We start from the raw sequence: 14,963 nt of genomic DNA, 5'->3' as shown, positions 1-14,963 counted from the left end.
ACGCCTAAATTTAGGTGACTTTGCATCTCATGATGCGTGCTGTATGTAAGTACATTTGGGTACTGGACTGCAACTGGCTGGACTCTCTCATCCCAACCTGAATGTTCAACAGTAACAAAAGTCATTGACACATCTGGCTCGGCCTCCAAAGCTACCACTAGCTGCTGTGCTACCGGCCAGGTTCTTGCGATTCCCTGTTCAATGTTTTCCAACATTTCGCCAGTGGGTAACAGACGAACGAATAGTACGGAGCAGTACAGTAGCTATCGACAGCCGGTAATCAATCAATCCATCATCCTTTTTCTGGGGACGACTGTGCGAAAGGCCGCTCCCGTTCCATGCATCAGAATCTTCCCACCTTTTTCTCTACCTCCTGGTATTTGTGTTTGATGAGAAGGAACATTAAACCCGGTACATGCATCTGCACACACATACATATGCAGATGCGTACTGCCTGAGGTCCAGTTCCATTCTACAAGTCTACGTCGATACCGTTCACCCAATACCTACTACTTCACATCACGTACAGTGCTTACCTCCACTGTCCATACCTCCATTTTTCCCTCCCTCGGAATCCTCCATCCACCTGCTTCTTTTTCTATCTTTATATTTGACTTTCGCGCATGAAAGAGAAGGACGTCCCGGGTGGTTGAATCAGGACAAGTCGGCTAGCGCCTACACACACGTGCACCTAAAAAAAAAGCCTCCAACACCTTGGAATACCTTATTACTATTATATGCCTCTTTGAATACCTTACTTATTATTATTCATCCACGACGACCCTGCCAGTCCATATTATCCAAAACCCTAGGTTAGCGGAACTCGCAAGCCTTGACATTAGGTTGGCCAGCAGAACCCAGCATCTGTCCCAATTCCGCCGACCCACCTTGTCGATGTATCGCCGACCAAGGTTGTAAACTGGAGCGTGAAGGTCCAAGCCTGCTGGCCTGGACGGGTTATCCCGACTGCAGCAAATCAATAAATAACAATAAACAGCCCAGCGCATCCGGGATAGGGACGTTTTAAGACATAAAGAAAAAAAACAAGAGCAACGAGATCTGGAATCCCGCTCTGACTCGAGAGAGTGAAGGAAAGAAAAAACACCACTGTCCTTTCCGTCATTCCCTCGCGCGCAAAGGGCCATTATGGCAACTCTCCCATCCTATCGCGAGCCCATGCAGGACGACACCGATGCGCTAATAAACGAGGGACCTTCACCACCAATGTCCAATTCGCCCGCACTCTCTTCCTCGCCTATGCCATGCCTACAGCCGCCCGCCTCGACTTTTACCCCAGTCTCCATGGACAGCGAAAATCTTGCAGCAGGCAACACGAACGGTGGTGACAGCGACAGCAAAGCGTGCTGCGACACGAGCTCGGAAAATTTGGCCGTCGGAGGGTCCCCGAGTACAGCCACAACCCGTTCGGGCAGCATCAATGCCTTGATCCAATCAATAAATCCTGCGGCACAAGCCACAACGGTCAATCAACATGCCAGTAGTGAATACGATCTCCTTTCGCCAGGGGACCCTTCGTCGCTTTCTTCGAGTCCACAATTGGATAGCGCAACAAGCCCAGCGTCCGTTGCAAGTGTTGAGGGAAAAGACAAACGGGATTTACCTTCGACGAATGCCAAAGTCACATCAACGAAAGGTAAATCTGCTTGCAGGGACAGCCACGCCAACGCCTCTAATTCAGAACCAAGCTCGACGCGAGCTTCCAAGGCCCCAACAACGACTGGCCCCGTCGTTGAACGCGACCCTTCTCTCCCAGTGCGGAGCTCCTTTTCCATCAAAGACTTTCCCTTGAGCGAAAGCAAAAACGAGCAGAGCCTGCATCACCACCATAACCATAATAACTACCAGCCGCTGCAATCGACACAGCACTTTACCCCCATCGTCAAGCCAAAGCTGCTAATACGCACCGCTTCGACCAAGAGCACCTCGCTAGTACATCCATCCCCCAGCTCGAGGTCTCGTACCAACTCCTACGTCAGCAACATTGCGCAACTCGAAGCGAAGGCGGAGAAGCTGTCTATGACATCGTCCATCGAGGACGCTATTCGAGATCTCCACGGTGAACTCAAGCGAAGCGATAGTCGACGATCGTCTATCTTGGCCGCCAGCGTAGCCTCTTCTGCCGCAGCCCCTATCCTCGACACTATCAATACCGTGCCCCTCAGCAGGCAGGTGTCCCACGGGAGCTCGATTCTCGAGACGAACAACGCGGCCCGCCACGGCGGCTACTCTCCTGCGGGCTACGTGATGTCCCCGAATAACTCGTTATTGTCCAACTCAACCACTCGATTTCGTTCTGGGTCTGTTTCGAAGATGGACACTTCGGATGCCGAACCCGCCCCATTGGCTCGAAGTGGCCCGGGAAAGACGTCGATGCGGAGTGTGAGGTCAACGTCGAAACCTCCGGCCTTGACAGGTATTGCCGAGCTGGAACCCACCGCGCTCACATCGGCTGCTATGGATGCAGCCGATAAGCTGGAGGAGTTTCCAGAGGAGGAAGCCAATCTGGGAGTTCCGCCACTCGACGACGTGGATCGCACCCCCAATGCGAATGATTATGGATCGTCATCTGTCAACGATTATTGGGATCATGCCTATGCCGAGGCACAGAAGCAGCCTCTTAGGAGCCAGCCGCCGCCGCCGCCGCAGGCAAGGCCGGCTAGTCCATCCGGCTCAACCGGTACTTTCGAGCAAGCAGAACTAGCCTTCGCTGATTTTGACGGCTCTCATTGTCCGCCCGATCAAGAAGAAGAAGAACAGGATGATTTCGCGCCACCTCTGAATGGCATAGATATGAGTCTTGTGGTACCCGAAGACTCCCCTGGGCGGCCAAGGATATCAAGGCCCATAGCCCCTACTGTTCAACCCAAATCATACATGGATCCTGAGACTGGAACGCAGATGATGTACTACCCAGCGCGTGTGCCTCTCATGCTTAATCTTCCGCAGAAGCTGTCGAAAAAGCCCAAGGCCAGCGAGCGGAACAAACGGAGGTCTCAAGTGCTGAGCACTATGCCAGAGGCTACACGCCAGTCTGCTAACTGGCTTCCGGAAGTTATTCCTGAGCCGCTTCTCGATCCATTGGGTTCCGGATCCAACTCGAATCTTGCTACTCCATCCGTACATTCCGATTACAATCCGTTATCGCCACCTCTGGCCGAGAGCAATCTGGATTTGACGCTCGGATTCCCCGGCGAGTCGGAGGCGCAACCGCGTTCTAATCCCCAAGGGAGGCAACGAAGAAGCGCGAAAGTCGCGTCTGTCTATGATGGGCATGTCCGTCATGGACCCCTCCGATAAACGCAACACACGGGTGTCGAATTTCGAAGCTCTGCCACCGCAGCTGCGCGCCAGTGCATTCTTCGACTTGCCATCCGAGTCTCCCGCGCTGGAACTGAAAGGCGGTTCTGCGTCAGCCACGTTGGATGACATCTTGAATGCCTCGGCTAAAGCACCGGTATATGCATTCACAGACCATGCTTTCGCTGGTCCTTTGGGCCACGAAGTCTATGGGACTGAGAAGAAACGCAAATCTCACATGAAGCGCACCAGTTCTGCCACTGTTCTGAATGCCAAAGATGTGAAAGAAGTGAAGGAGGTGAAGGATGTGAAGAAGCGAAGCTCATTTTTCCATCTTCGCACACCCAGTAAGCTGAGCATCAGCCAAACATCCAACAAGGATACCAAGAAGAACGCTGCTGTAGACGACGATCTGGATCATGAGTCAGATAATGAACGAACCAAACTCTCGGGCTCTGTCGACGGTGAACGTGTCGCGGAAGAGGATGACGAAGACGACGAGGAAGACGAAGAAGAAGACACCAACGAGGAGCTTATTTACAATGGGCCACCGACCACCCTTCTTGCCGAGCTCCAGATGCGGAAACATCAAAATAAGATGCGAACGCGACCCATTGCATCGGCATACCCCAACGGGATGCAGTCTACACTCCTCGAGTTAGATACAGTCGCGGAGACAGAAAGACGGAACCGCAAGGGCAAGAAGGTCAACCTTGCATGGGAGACCCCCGGCGATGATGCCGATGAAGATGACGAGGATCTTCCACTTGGACTTGTGATGGCGAAGAAAAATGGTGTTCACGATGCTCAAGCTGTGATCGCTGAAATGAATCGGCCCCTAGGACTGATGGAACGTAGGGAGCAGGAGGAGAACGAGCCCCTGAGCCGCCGCCAAGCCCGACTTCAAGGCCGGAACCCAGGTCCCATGACCCAGCGCAAGACCATGACGTCGCTTGGTGGTGCTCTCGGTATGGGTGGCGGGTATGGTCCTTCTCCTTCCAACTCGCGGCTGGATCTGTCAGCACCCGCGGATGACGAGATTGAGGGCGAGAGTCTGGGTGATCGCATGCGCCGACTGCGTGCGAAAGAAGAAGGCGACGACCTGCTCCCTCGTGCCAGACCTGTCAGCATGGCATTTACCACGGAACTTTTCAGCCAACTCGGAGACACGTTCAAGGATGAAGAGAATGCCGACCCCCAAGATAAGGGCAAGCAGAAAGCTACGGCGCCAGTGGAAGAAGAAGAGACTCTGGGACAGCGCCGCCGAAGGCTGCAAGCTGAGCGCGAAGCCCGCGAGCGCGAAATGGGCGCTGGTGCCACGCTGAACCCAAATATGCCCCCTCCTGGCATTATGCCCAAGCTGGATAAGCGACACTCTCTCGCCGATGTTCTAGGCAACAGCAATTCCTCTCGCAGAGTCCTGAGTGACCCGAGGATGGAAGCGGAACGCGCCCGGCAGGAGGAGGCCTCTCGCTTCCGGCGGGACCAGGATTCGAAACTGGCTGCCCTCCGCTCGCAAATGCCTCAAAACCTGAGCTCGTCTCAACTGCCTCGCTCTGGTGCCTTTGGTGCCGGGCAATTCAATGACGGTACGGGAGGCACGGGCCTGAAGCGGCACAACCGTGTACCCAGCTTTGCGGCCCCACAACAAGCACCCGGCATGATGGGCAACAGCTATAACATGGCCGGTTACGGTGCACCAACCGCCGCCTATGGCATGCAGCAGATGCCATTGCAGATGAACGCGATGCCAATGGGCATGCAGCAGCCTGGACAGCAACACGACATGGTGGATCGCTGGCGACAGAGCATCGTGCCTTGATCACCACATCGAACCCAGCTCTCTTGAACACGAATCCTTTTGGCTGAGCGATCATGGGCGACAATTCACCCTTGGGCCCATTTTGGATGCACAGCTTCCGTTTCCTTTGTATTAGCGCGGCATTGTCTTGGCGTTGTTTGAAGACGGATATGCTTTGCGTATTCGTATAACATGGGATGCATATCGCGCGCTCTCTCTCGTATCTGGTACATACATAATTGCATAGCGACGTGGCGGCGGGAGAGGGTTTTGTTTTTTTGAATGCTCTATTAATAACTTCACATTGGATATATACGCCGAACAAGCTATATCACTATACACTACATACTGTAATACTGGGCGCGTTGTTTGTTAGAAAACCCTTTATAGAAGGATCCATGGATAGGTATGAAAAAACGCTAATGCTTGAGCTGAGATATCACGGCCAAGGGGGGAGGATAGAGAGAGGCGGCGGGGAAAACGTCCGGAATACATTATTCCCAATCATGATATTTGTCTACTGTCTTTTCAAGTCATCTGTCTGTCCCACCAAGCTAGCCAAACGTCTGTCTCATTGTTTGGATAACTTGAGACCCGACTGGCTGTTGGTGCTCAGATATGGTTAGCCCAGAGTTAGCCCAGAGTCTAGGTATGCTGTCAAAGGCACTTCTGCACAGCGCACGAATGTTTCACTGCACTTGCATGCCAAGTTGTCTGTCAAGTCAAAGCAGTACACCTGTCACTACCTAGTGGCATGACACACATGAAAAGAAGCATGTGAACTGGCTTGCGATGTCTCGTCCTCTCTCTCTCTCTCCCCCCTGTCTCTCTCCCCCGTTCGGCTAATTGCGGGGTTGGAAAGGCCGGCTTACGGAGAAGCAGAAGAAGAATCAAGAAGAAGAAAAGGAAGCAGAGACAAATCAAAGGATGCAAGGGAAGAAGGCAAATGAACGCAGATTGTATGTGGCATTACATCGGTGGGAGGGCAGGCCATGTAATAGGTCTTCTTCCCGTGCCGAAATGCAGCTTTCGCATTGATGAGTCCAGGAAGGAGTAGGCAATCTACTTTTCCTTCCTTACATACATGTACCTCACACAAAACACATCCTGCACACAGGCATATCCCGACCGAACACCGATGACTGCCAATTGCAGCAGGGAATTGGCCAGAGGACGAAAGATGGGGAAGACGCAAGCCAATCGGCTGGTTGATGATGATGACCGGCTAAAGTTGTCGGGGATGAGCGTCAGCCACTGTTCACTGTCAGCCAGACAGGCAAGAAGGTTGTTGAGGATGAGGACTTGAGATGACGACGGCCCGCGGCCTCATCATATTTAATCTGGCCGTTCGCATGTTGACGTGGGATATACGCACTGATGCGCGATCGACCTTGCTCTTGCTTCGGCTTCCAGCACCATTTGATTACTTGACAGGTGAACATGTAGAGTGGCATTGCCCGAGTGAGCATACGGCAGACGAGCTTCATTTAATCTCCACTGACAACCGTTGTCCTCCCCCAACGGCCTGTAGTGGCAGGAGGGGACGAGACAAGCCCTGTGGGGTTGTAAGCTGGTAGGCGAGAGGGCCTGGACGAGTCCACCGTTGCCGTACGGCACAGCACTGTAGCAAAGTTCCAACTGTTTTCTTTGCATATATGCATAGACATCAGCAGAGTTCACGTATTTATATAATCCAAAGGTTAACATGAAACTTGCCAAACGGCCGACCCATCTATCATGTGCATTGCCGTTTCCTTGCTTTTACTAACCCCATTCCCTATTCTGGAAAACGGTCCATATTGAGGCCGGGTGACCACCACTAGGTTACTAGGTAGGTGGATGTCAAAATTCATGTTAATAGAGAAAAGTACTATACATTCGGGAGTTGCCGCGGGTCGCCTCCAAGGCCCAGTCCATCAATCAATAGAGCAATCACTATGTACGACCAAGGAGCAGCCTAGGGATCCTTCTCGGAAGTCGGAAGTCAGCAGACTGAGGACGCGGAACAGCCATCATCATCATGTCCCGCCAGTCAGTCGGTCAGTCAGAAAGTCGGAGAGAAGGGTAGGCAAGTGTGTACGTAGGCAGGCAGACAAGATGGAGGGAAGAGGAGGAGAAGCTGATGACAAGTACAACCGCCCCCCACCAAAACCGGGCTGTTTCTGCAGTTTGGTGGGCGTACCCTGCCAGTACTTATTATTTGCTTACTTCTTTCTTCCTTTGCTTTCACATCAATGATCGAACCTGCATTAAGGTTCCCTCCTCAGCCCCTCCTTGGGTCCTTGTCCTGCTGCTCGCCTACAACTAACCCTCCAAGGCTCCAACCCTCTAACCCTCAGATCCCCCTCCAGACTAGCGGAGGTGGTCCCGATGCATGTCTTAGGTGGGTGGGCTCATTGCCTATCAACAGAGTTCGTCCATCTTGCCATTTATTTATTCCTTTTGTGACATGACAGCACAATCTGCATGCCTCTTTATTTATTCCCCCTCCTGCGAGGCAACAACCTGCAGCTCAACTTAAAAGAGGCAGCAGCAGGTCAAGTCGGTCCGAGGCTTGGGCGATACTACCTTCAACTAGCCGTCGCCCGTCCTCTTCGGCTTTAAGGGTCGCTGCTTTCGCACTCATCGGTCGCCGGTTGTTGGTATTGGTATCGACCACATGCCCCAGACCCAGTCAATCCGAGAGATACAGAACTCGGCCCAAATCGACCTTCTCGCATTCCCTCTCTCCCTCTCTGTGGTCTATTTCTCCGTGGTGTAACAGAGCGGACGACGCGAGCCAGCTTCCGAAAAAAAAGGGCGGGCCAAAAGGAAACCTTGGTAGAAACGGCAGGCTCCTCAGCAATGCGGCATTCTAGGACCCAATTTCTCTGTCAGAATAAGAAACCACTGTTGTTGTCCATTTCACCCGGTGCCAGCTCAACAACCTTCTTTGCTTCGCATTTCATTCCTACGCCCGTAGCGGTTTTCTCGTCGAGCGGGGTGGGAAATCCTGGATGAAAAAGAGATTTCCTGCTTTTCCGCCCGAGGTTACGCAGGCCAGAATCGAAATTTATCCCTCCGTTGCTGCCGGAATTGCGAAGCCTCACTTTATCGTATTCACCACAAAATTTCAACACAACCTCTATTGCGCCTGACCTACGGGCGCTGTTCTCCGCAAGGGAGAAACAGATACATATAACGCACACCAAATCCAAATCACCCCAACTGGCTGGTCCGGGCACAAGAGCAGCAATGTGTCGCATGGTGATCTTTACCGGCTCTTGTATCAAATGCGGTCGCTACTTCACCTGGACCGACCTGACGCAGGAGCTGCCGTGTCTTGAGGCCAAGAACACGGGCGTGTTTGGGTATTGTCAAAGGGGGCGTACACGGACGAGCACCAATTCGACCAAGAGTGCGACGCCTGCGCCGAGGACGAGGACGAGGACGAGGGCGTCGGCGACGTGGATACGAACTCGTCCGACGGGCGCGCCGGCAAGGACGACAGCCACCGAAAGAAGAAACGCCAAAGGACGAAATGAACGAGGGAAGAACGGCGATGCCTATTTGATTTATTGGTGCCAAATTGAAGATACCCCCGAGAAGAACTCGGCTGCTCATAACGATTTAATGCTATATATTGTACGATACTGTTCTGTCCGATTTCCGGCTCGCGCCACGCAGCAGCTTACGAAAAAGTGGCATTTCCAGCCGCTCGAAGCGTGAGAGCCGTCAGTCGATACTTGGCAATACCAACTTTATGTGATTCTATTCTATTACACCAGCCCCGATTCAGATCACATGCAGTCATATCGTACGGAAGGGCTTCGTCGCACCGCAGCGTTGTCAACGACTGCGACATCCAATGACGCGACCATCGCAATCCCATTGCATAGAGGAGAAGTCCTCCGCCGCGGAGAAGCAACTTTTTCCCGTGCGAGTTTACACGGGGTAAGGGAGGAGGATTGGAGCAACTCATGAGATGCATTGCTCCGTACCGCGAGCGACATGGTCCACAATTGAGTGTTTGGTCAGCTTGAGAGCATGTTGCACAACATCTACCGTACAGCATGTAATGCATACAATACCTACTACTACTGCTCGCATCTGAGCCTTACTGTAATAATGATACCCAGTATAACTTCAGATGCGACAATGTTTGGAGCCACTCCAGGTGGTTGGCATGGATGCCGGAGTCGATCATTCTTCCCCCCATGGGGTGTTTAGAGCGGGTTTCCATCCCCGTCAATGCCGGTCTACTGACAAAGCATCAATAGGAAGCAAACTTGGACATTTCGTCACCGTCGCGGGAAAACAACACGCGATCCCAGCACCTCTCCGACAGAGGGCAGGAATTGGCTTAGACGGAAGACGCCCCTCGCTAGCAATTGTGTTTGTTTGCTCGCTCTTCAGTCCCCATTGCCGTTTGCTACTGCCGTTAGCGCCACTGGCCACTGGTCACTGGTTCTTCTGAATGGTTATTCGTTTCGCGAGAGGATCAGTAGCAAGTCTGCCTATGTCTGATTCTTGTCAAATCCCAGAGATACTTCCACCTGAGCAATTTGGCAAAAGTCTGAGCTCAGGTTCCTGTCAAATCTCGGTTCCTATACACCCCCTACAGGAAGTAGATCCTCATCCCTAGGTCACTAGTAGCCACTGTGGGTTGCTCGTGACTGGCCCGGCGATCTGGACGAGAAACAAACAATGGGGCATCGTGCCATCGAAATCCTGGGCTCACGATAAGACGTTTCTTGCTTTTACGAGATCGTGCTCAACTTTTCTCTTTTTCGGACGAGATTCCCCATGTACGAGCCCTTGGCGGAGTATCGTCTGTCTAGCTTTGCACTCATCAATGGCATAGCCACGATCAATGCCGTTTATTATAGGACTGCATGGTCCGCAATTGAGGACAGCCCTGCGGCCTCTTGGGCTTCTCGAGTTTGAACCGCACTGACTTGACTCAGCCCAGGAAGCGAGCTGCTATCTATCCCAGTCTTAGCCATGTGCTCCGGGTCCAGAGCCGCATTTCTGCCCATCTGCACCCAGGCACCGAGCTATGTAGTAGCTTGGCAGATGGGGGCCGATGCCAAACGCAGCGACTTGTCATTGTTCAAGCGCTCGCTACGATGCATCACTCGTTGCTTGAGATTCCTGCACAGAGCAAGGCCTGAGACAGACTCGTCTTTTGACAGGACTCGCAGTAAGCCTGCCGGGCTTTTCGCTGACTGGAAGCCTCAAAAGTTCCTAAAAGACCAATTCAGCGAATTTTTCGCTCGCTGAATTGACGCAAGTAAGAGGAGCTATTGGCAGGGTTACAGCAGATAGTCCTGGAGGCGATGCCTGATAGGGAAAACCAACCCCGGTCAGAGCGGGCTTTGCGAGATTGCAACTGGCATGGTACCTGAACCGGGATTGGCGACCTACCTACTTAGGCGACTCGCGAAAGTAACACACCATGACATCGCCTGAGAGGTGACTTTCTGCTGGAACACTCCGCACACACGCTCTCTCTCTCTCTTTTCTTCGTTCTCTTCGTCCCTCCTCTTTTGCTGGCACGCAAGCCTTGGCGGCCGTCCGATCATTATCATTCAAAGAGTCTCGCATCATCACGGCGACGACAACAACAACCGCGAACGACAATCAGAAAATCGGCAAGGGGAGCAATGGGACCCCGGCAATGCTAGTTGTGGCTTTTCTATGGAGAAGACGGACCGTCTAGGCGACCCGCCACCACCGGGGGCGGCCGGCCAGCAAATGCCATGAGCACGTCGCTGCCGCCGCCTGTGGCCAAACAACCGCAGCTACCCCGTCACCAAACGAGAGAAGTCAGATCCCCCGCCGCCAGTAGCAGGGTCGGCGGCGGCGCCAAGAGGAGGAGCGGCGACACAATCGCCGCCGGTCGAGTTCCGAGGTTTTGATTTCTTCACGAAGCGCGAATTCAATGAATTAAAGTCGGCCTCGGAGGCCTACTTTGCCCCAGCGGCCGCTGCCTCTTCCAGGGCATCGAGACGGCTGTCCCGGGCACTGGGCCCTGCGTCGTGGCTGCGCGACCCGACGCCGCCCGAAGTACCGCCCGAGGGCTTGCCTCCCGCGGAGGGGCGGTTCCCCATCCCCATGGGCGGCAAGAACGAACTGCCGCCCTTGACGAACGCATCCGATACGTGGAGTAGAAAGTCAACGACCAGATTTTGTGGGCTGCGGAGGTCGAGGTTCTGGATGATTATCGGCCTCCTGATCGGTCTGGTGATTGTTGTCGTCGCTGTCGGCGTCGGCGTAGGGGTGGGGAAGAACGCGTCTGGGTCATCATCGGACGCCGCCGGGGCCGTGTCAAGCGGGCCGTCGTCGACCTTATCCCACCCCACGTCAACAGCTACCACCACGGCGACGGCAACGGTCAGCCCAACAGCGACGTCGACCTCGACGTCGACCAACCCGGCCGCCACGGCAGGCAAACTCGACTGCCCCGCGGCCAACGGGACGGAGTACATGGTTCCTGGCTCCAACAAGCGCTTCCTCCGCGTCTGTGGCGTCGACTACACCGGAGCCAGCGGGGGCGTCGATCTGAAGCAGGTCACGACGCAGAGCATGCTGGACTGCATGACCAACTGCGCGGGCACCTACGGGTGCACCGGCTGCGGCTGGGGCTATATGGAGGGTGACACGGGCTACGAGCACCGGTGTTGGCTGAAGAGCAAGCTTATGAAGTCTCACGAAACCGATATCAACTGGTCCTTTGCTGTGTTGCTTTGAAAAGTGTTATTACCCTTATTATTTATTGATATATATTTTATTTTTATTCTATCGACATTGGAACTAGGGGAGTACGATACGAAAGGGGTAGACTAGTACACTAAGATGCTGAGCCAGTGGCGGCCAACGTGGTGGTATGTTCGCATAGCGGCCAGAAGCAATGACAACACAATACCCTTTGGTATATCGAAATAGCCCAGGGCACACTTACAACTCAACAAGAGCATGCAGCCCGCTAGCTCCGGACGTGACTACTTGCTGAAGCATGACAGCAACCTATCGAAACGTGGCCGGGACAAGTGAAACTGGCTTTCTCAGGATTGATACAGGTATGTCCCTTGTGCTTGTTTGGTTTTCATGTTTCCAATGTGAGTGTGAACGATCAGTGCAAGTTATGACTGGTACCAGGCATTCCCGGGGCTGCGACACCATTTAGATGCTCTTGGAGGAAGTCGCTAACGGGTGACATCATAATCTCCCTGGTTACGAGTGGAAAAGAAAGATCGTGATATCAGTATGGAAATTCCCAGACCTGGGGTCAGAGCCACACCATTCTGTTCGGAGTGTTCCAGGCCCCATGTTCATCTCCAAAAATTGGGCTGATGGTGGAAACGATGATGCTGATCTTCCGTCATCCCATGGGCTTTCGCCGCACGAGCCCTCGTTCGTCTGAACTTTGGCGATGCGACAAGACTCGACACGCGTATCGTCTCCTCGCGCCTCGGCCATTTCGAGTGAAGGTTCCTTCGATTTCAATTATCCACTGGATTCCACAACCAGCAATTGCCAGAAAAACGAATTCTAGTAATACAGTCCATTGTATCAGGAAACTAATGGCGCCCGCGAAATCAAAGGAGGTCGCGAAGCCTAAGGCCGGAGGACAAAACACCACGGGCGGCAAGAAGCGGAAATCAGCAGCAGCAGAGCCGGAGCTCACGCTGGAAGAGGAAATTGCTGCCTACAAGCAGGACCTCAACGATTTCATCAACCCCGCGTACTTGGCCGACTTGCCCCTGCCCTCGGCGGTCACGACGCGGAACCGCCTCAACAAGCTATTTGACAGGGGTATCATGACCAAGGCCGAGTTCTGCCGCACCGTGGGGACCAACAGCAACACGCTGAACCGCTTCCTCGCCCAGACCGGCCCCGTGGGCAGCTTGTCGGGGAGCTCCGTCTATGGCAAGGCCTGTATCTGGTTTCAGCAGCGGATTGAGGCTGGGCTGAAGATGCCGGATGTGAGGAAGCGGCAGAAGAAGGCGGCGGACGCGGCGGCGGCAGCAGCAGCTTCTACTTCCGCTTCCGCTGGGGTTGAGGACTCACTACCTCCGTCTCCTTCGTCGTTGTCGCGGTCGCCCTCGTCCGAGGCGGCCACGGCGACGACCAAGGACGCCTCGGCTAGGAGTAGCAATCGCAGCAGCAGCGGTTCCCTCCCCGACATCACCGAGATCCACCTCGACGGCGAGGAGGACGACGCCGTCCCCATCTACGACACGTGCGACGAGGTCCGGCGCAAGATCAGCGCGCACCTCCGCAAGACGCCCGGCCTGACCGAGGCCGAGTTCCGCCGCACGCTGTTCGCGCAGCTGCACAAGTCCAAGGGGAAAGGGATCCAGTCGAAGCAGCTGTCCGACTTCCAATGCGCCCGGGGCTCCCGGGCGGGCATCCAGTCGTGCGTCTACTACGCCGCGTACGTCTACTTTGAGAAGCTGCGGCTGGCGCGCGGGCAGCCCGAGAGCGAGCACCGCGAGATCATGGAGGATCTCTACATTGATGGGATTGATCGGAATGTGAACAGCAGGACGAGGTGAGTGACGGTCCAAATTTGATGACCTTACGTGCTCCCACTCTCCCCAACTACCGAATTTCCCTTATCGCCGACTTGAACACAACGCCCCAACCCACACGAACTTGTTCATATCTTACCCTGAAGCCTGAATCATGCATCGCTCACGCTTCGAATCTGGTTAGTTTTATTACCTCTTCCAGCAGCCGTGGGATCTGCTTTGACGAGTTTGGCCAGGCAAGGACGGTCTGGTAGTAAGGTGACTTGGCTTCGTTTAATGATTCGACTGCGGACCAAACACAGGTTCTCCGTTGTTCTATTGCCGTGGGAGGGCAGACGACTTGGCTCACAGTGACTGGATGCAGACAAATTGGAGATACGTTAACTATGCTTTCTTCTTCTCTTTTCTGGAAGGAATCACAGGAAGCCAGACAGCTGGCGCAGTGTAAGATAGTTCCGCCAAATCAGGGGTGTGTGTTACCGGAGTTGTACCGTATGAGCTCTAGATTGTTCGGATCAGTATTGGCACTTAGGCTACTACTTGAAAATTGGTCCCGAGTATGGATGGTTGTTTCTTGGTGCTATTATCGTGCTGTTACAGAGATCGCATAACATCTTTTGCTACAAAATAGGGGGCACTTCCAGAACTACCATGCGGCGTCCACGATCAAGACTACGTTACCACGGTATATTTGCTGATTTCTCCCGCGGCCTTTGGGGCGCGTCATGGCCACCAAACTGCCATTGTAAGAAGGCGAATCTGAAAGGGGTTGGTGACAAGTAGGTTTGCAGCGTCTTCTATACGTTTCAACTCCATTGACCCAAGCGAGCAGATATCCAAAGTTGGGTGCCCGACCAGATGTTGGAGTGTGCGAAGTGTAACTCTAATGGTCTGTATCTTCTATGATTTTGACACCCTATATGGTCGTGTATAATATTGTCATGGCCTTCAATGCCCAATAGGCACAATTGACTTTGGCACATGAACATCCAAATCGCCCGACTAGAAGCCAGCGTATATGGAGATTATCGATTCCATGAGTATTATACTTTGGCCGTTGGACGGGTGGCCCCTATTCTTCGAAAGGCTATACTATTGCACTGTCCGGCCCGAGTTTTCAACGTCTTCTCCGGAAAGTCCGAAAAGGCTTCGGAGATGGCTTCAAATTTGGAAATGTCACATACAAAATCCCTCCTCTGGATTTTGAATTTCAGGGTATTCTACATATCCATTCAACTCAAGTCTACTTCTCAAGTCCTGGGTTGCACTTTGTCGACCATCAGCCTCGATCTGATACCACTATCATCACCAAGCCGACTAAATAGGCC

The 14,963-nt window shown here is 53.5% G+C and overlaps 4 protein-coding genes across 4 annotated transcripts; all 4 read left to right on the top strand.

The window, feature by feature from the left end:
* Positions 1 to 1,146: 1,146 nt before the first annotated feature.
* PG997_001016 (uncharacterized protein) lies at positions 1,147 to 5,140 on the top strand (the record flags this gene model as incomplete). Its single annotated transcript, XM_066805331.1, has 2 exons — positions 1,147 to 3,138; positions 3,248 to 5,140. The coding sequence occupies 2 exons, from the start codon at positions 1,147 to 1,149 to the stop codon at positions 5,138 to 5,140; spliced, it is 3,885 nt and encodes a 1,294-aa protein (XP_066675104.1).
* A 3,213-nt stretch (positions 5,141 to 8,353) lies between these two features.
* Positions 8,354 to 8,643, top strand: PG997_001015 (uncharacterized protein; the record flags this gene model as incomplete). The annotated part of the gene is made up of 2 exons (XM_066805330.1): positions 8,354 to 8,461; positions 8,482 to 8,643. The coding sequence occupies 2 exons, from the start codon at positions 8,354 to 8,356 to the stop codon at positions 8,641 to 8,643; spliced, it is 270 nt and encodes an 89-aa protein (XP_066675103.1).
* Positions 8,644 to 10,556: 1,913 nt separating this feature from the next.
* PG997_001014 (uncharacterized protein) lies at positions 10,557 to 11,851 on the top strand (the record flags this gene model as incomplete). Its single annotated transcript, XM_066805329.1, has 2 exons — positions 10,557 to 10,573; positions 10,903 to 11,851. The coding sequence occupies 2 exons, from the start codon at positions 10,557 to 10,559 to the stop codon at positions 11,849 to 11,851; spliced, it is 966 nt and encodes a 321-aa protein (XP_066675102.1).
* Positions 11,852 to 12,684: 833 nt separating this feature from the next.
* Positions 12,685 to 13,659, top strand: PG997_001013 (uncharacterized protein; the record flags this gene model as incomplete). Its single annotated transcript, XM_066805328.1, has 1 exon — positions 12,685 to 13,659. One exon carries the CDS (start codon positions 12,685 to 12,687, stop codon positions 13,657 to 13,659), a length of 975 nt encoding a protein of 324 aa, XP_066675101.1.
* Positions 13,660 to 14,963: the final 1,304 nt, after the last annotated feature.

Source organism: Apiospora hydei (genome assembly GCF_038363865.1).
Source record: "Apiospora hydei strain CBS 114990 chromosome Unknown utg000002l_segment0_segment0, whole genome shotgun sequence".
Taxonomy (NCBI): domain Eukaryota; kingdom Fungi; phylum Ascomycota; class Sordariomycetes; order Amphisphaeriales; family Apiosporaceae; genus Apiospora; species Apiospora hydei.
This window is presented reverse-complemented; position numbering and strand designations above follow the sequence as displayed.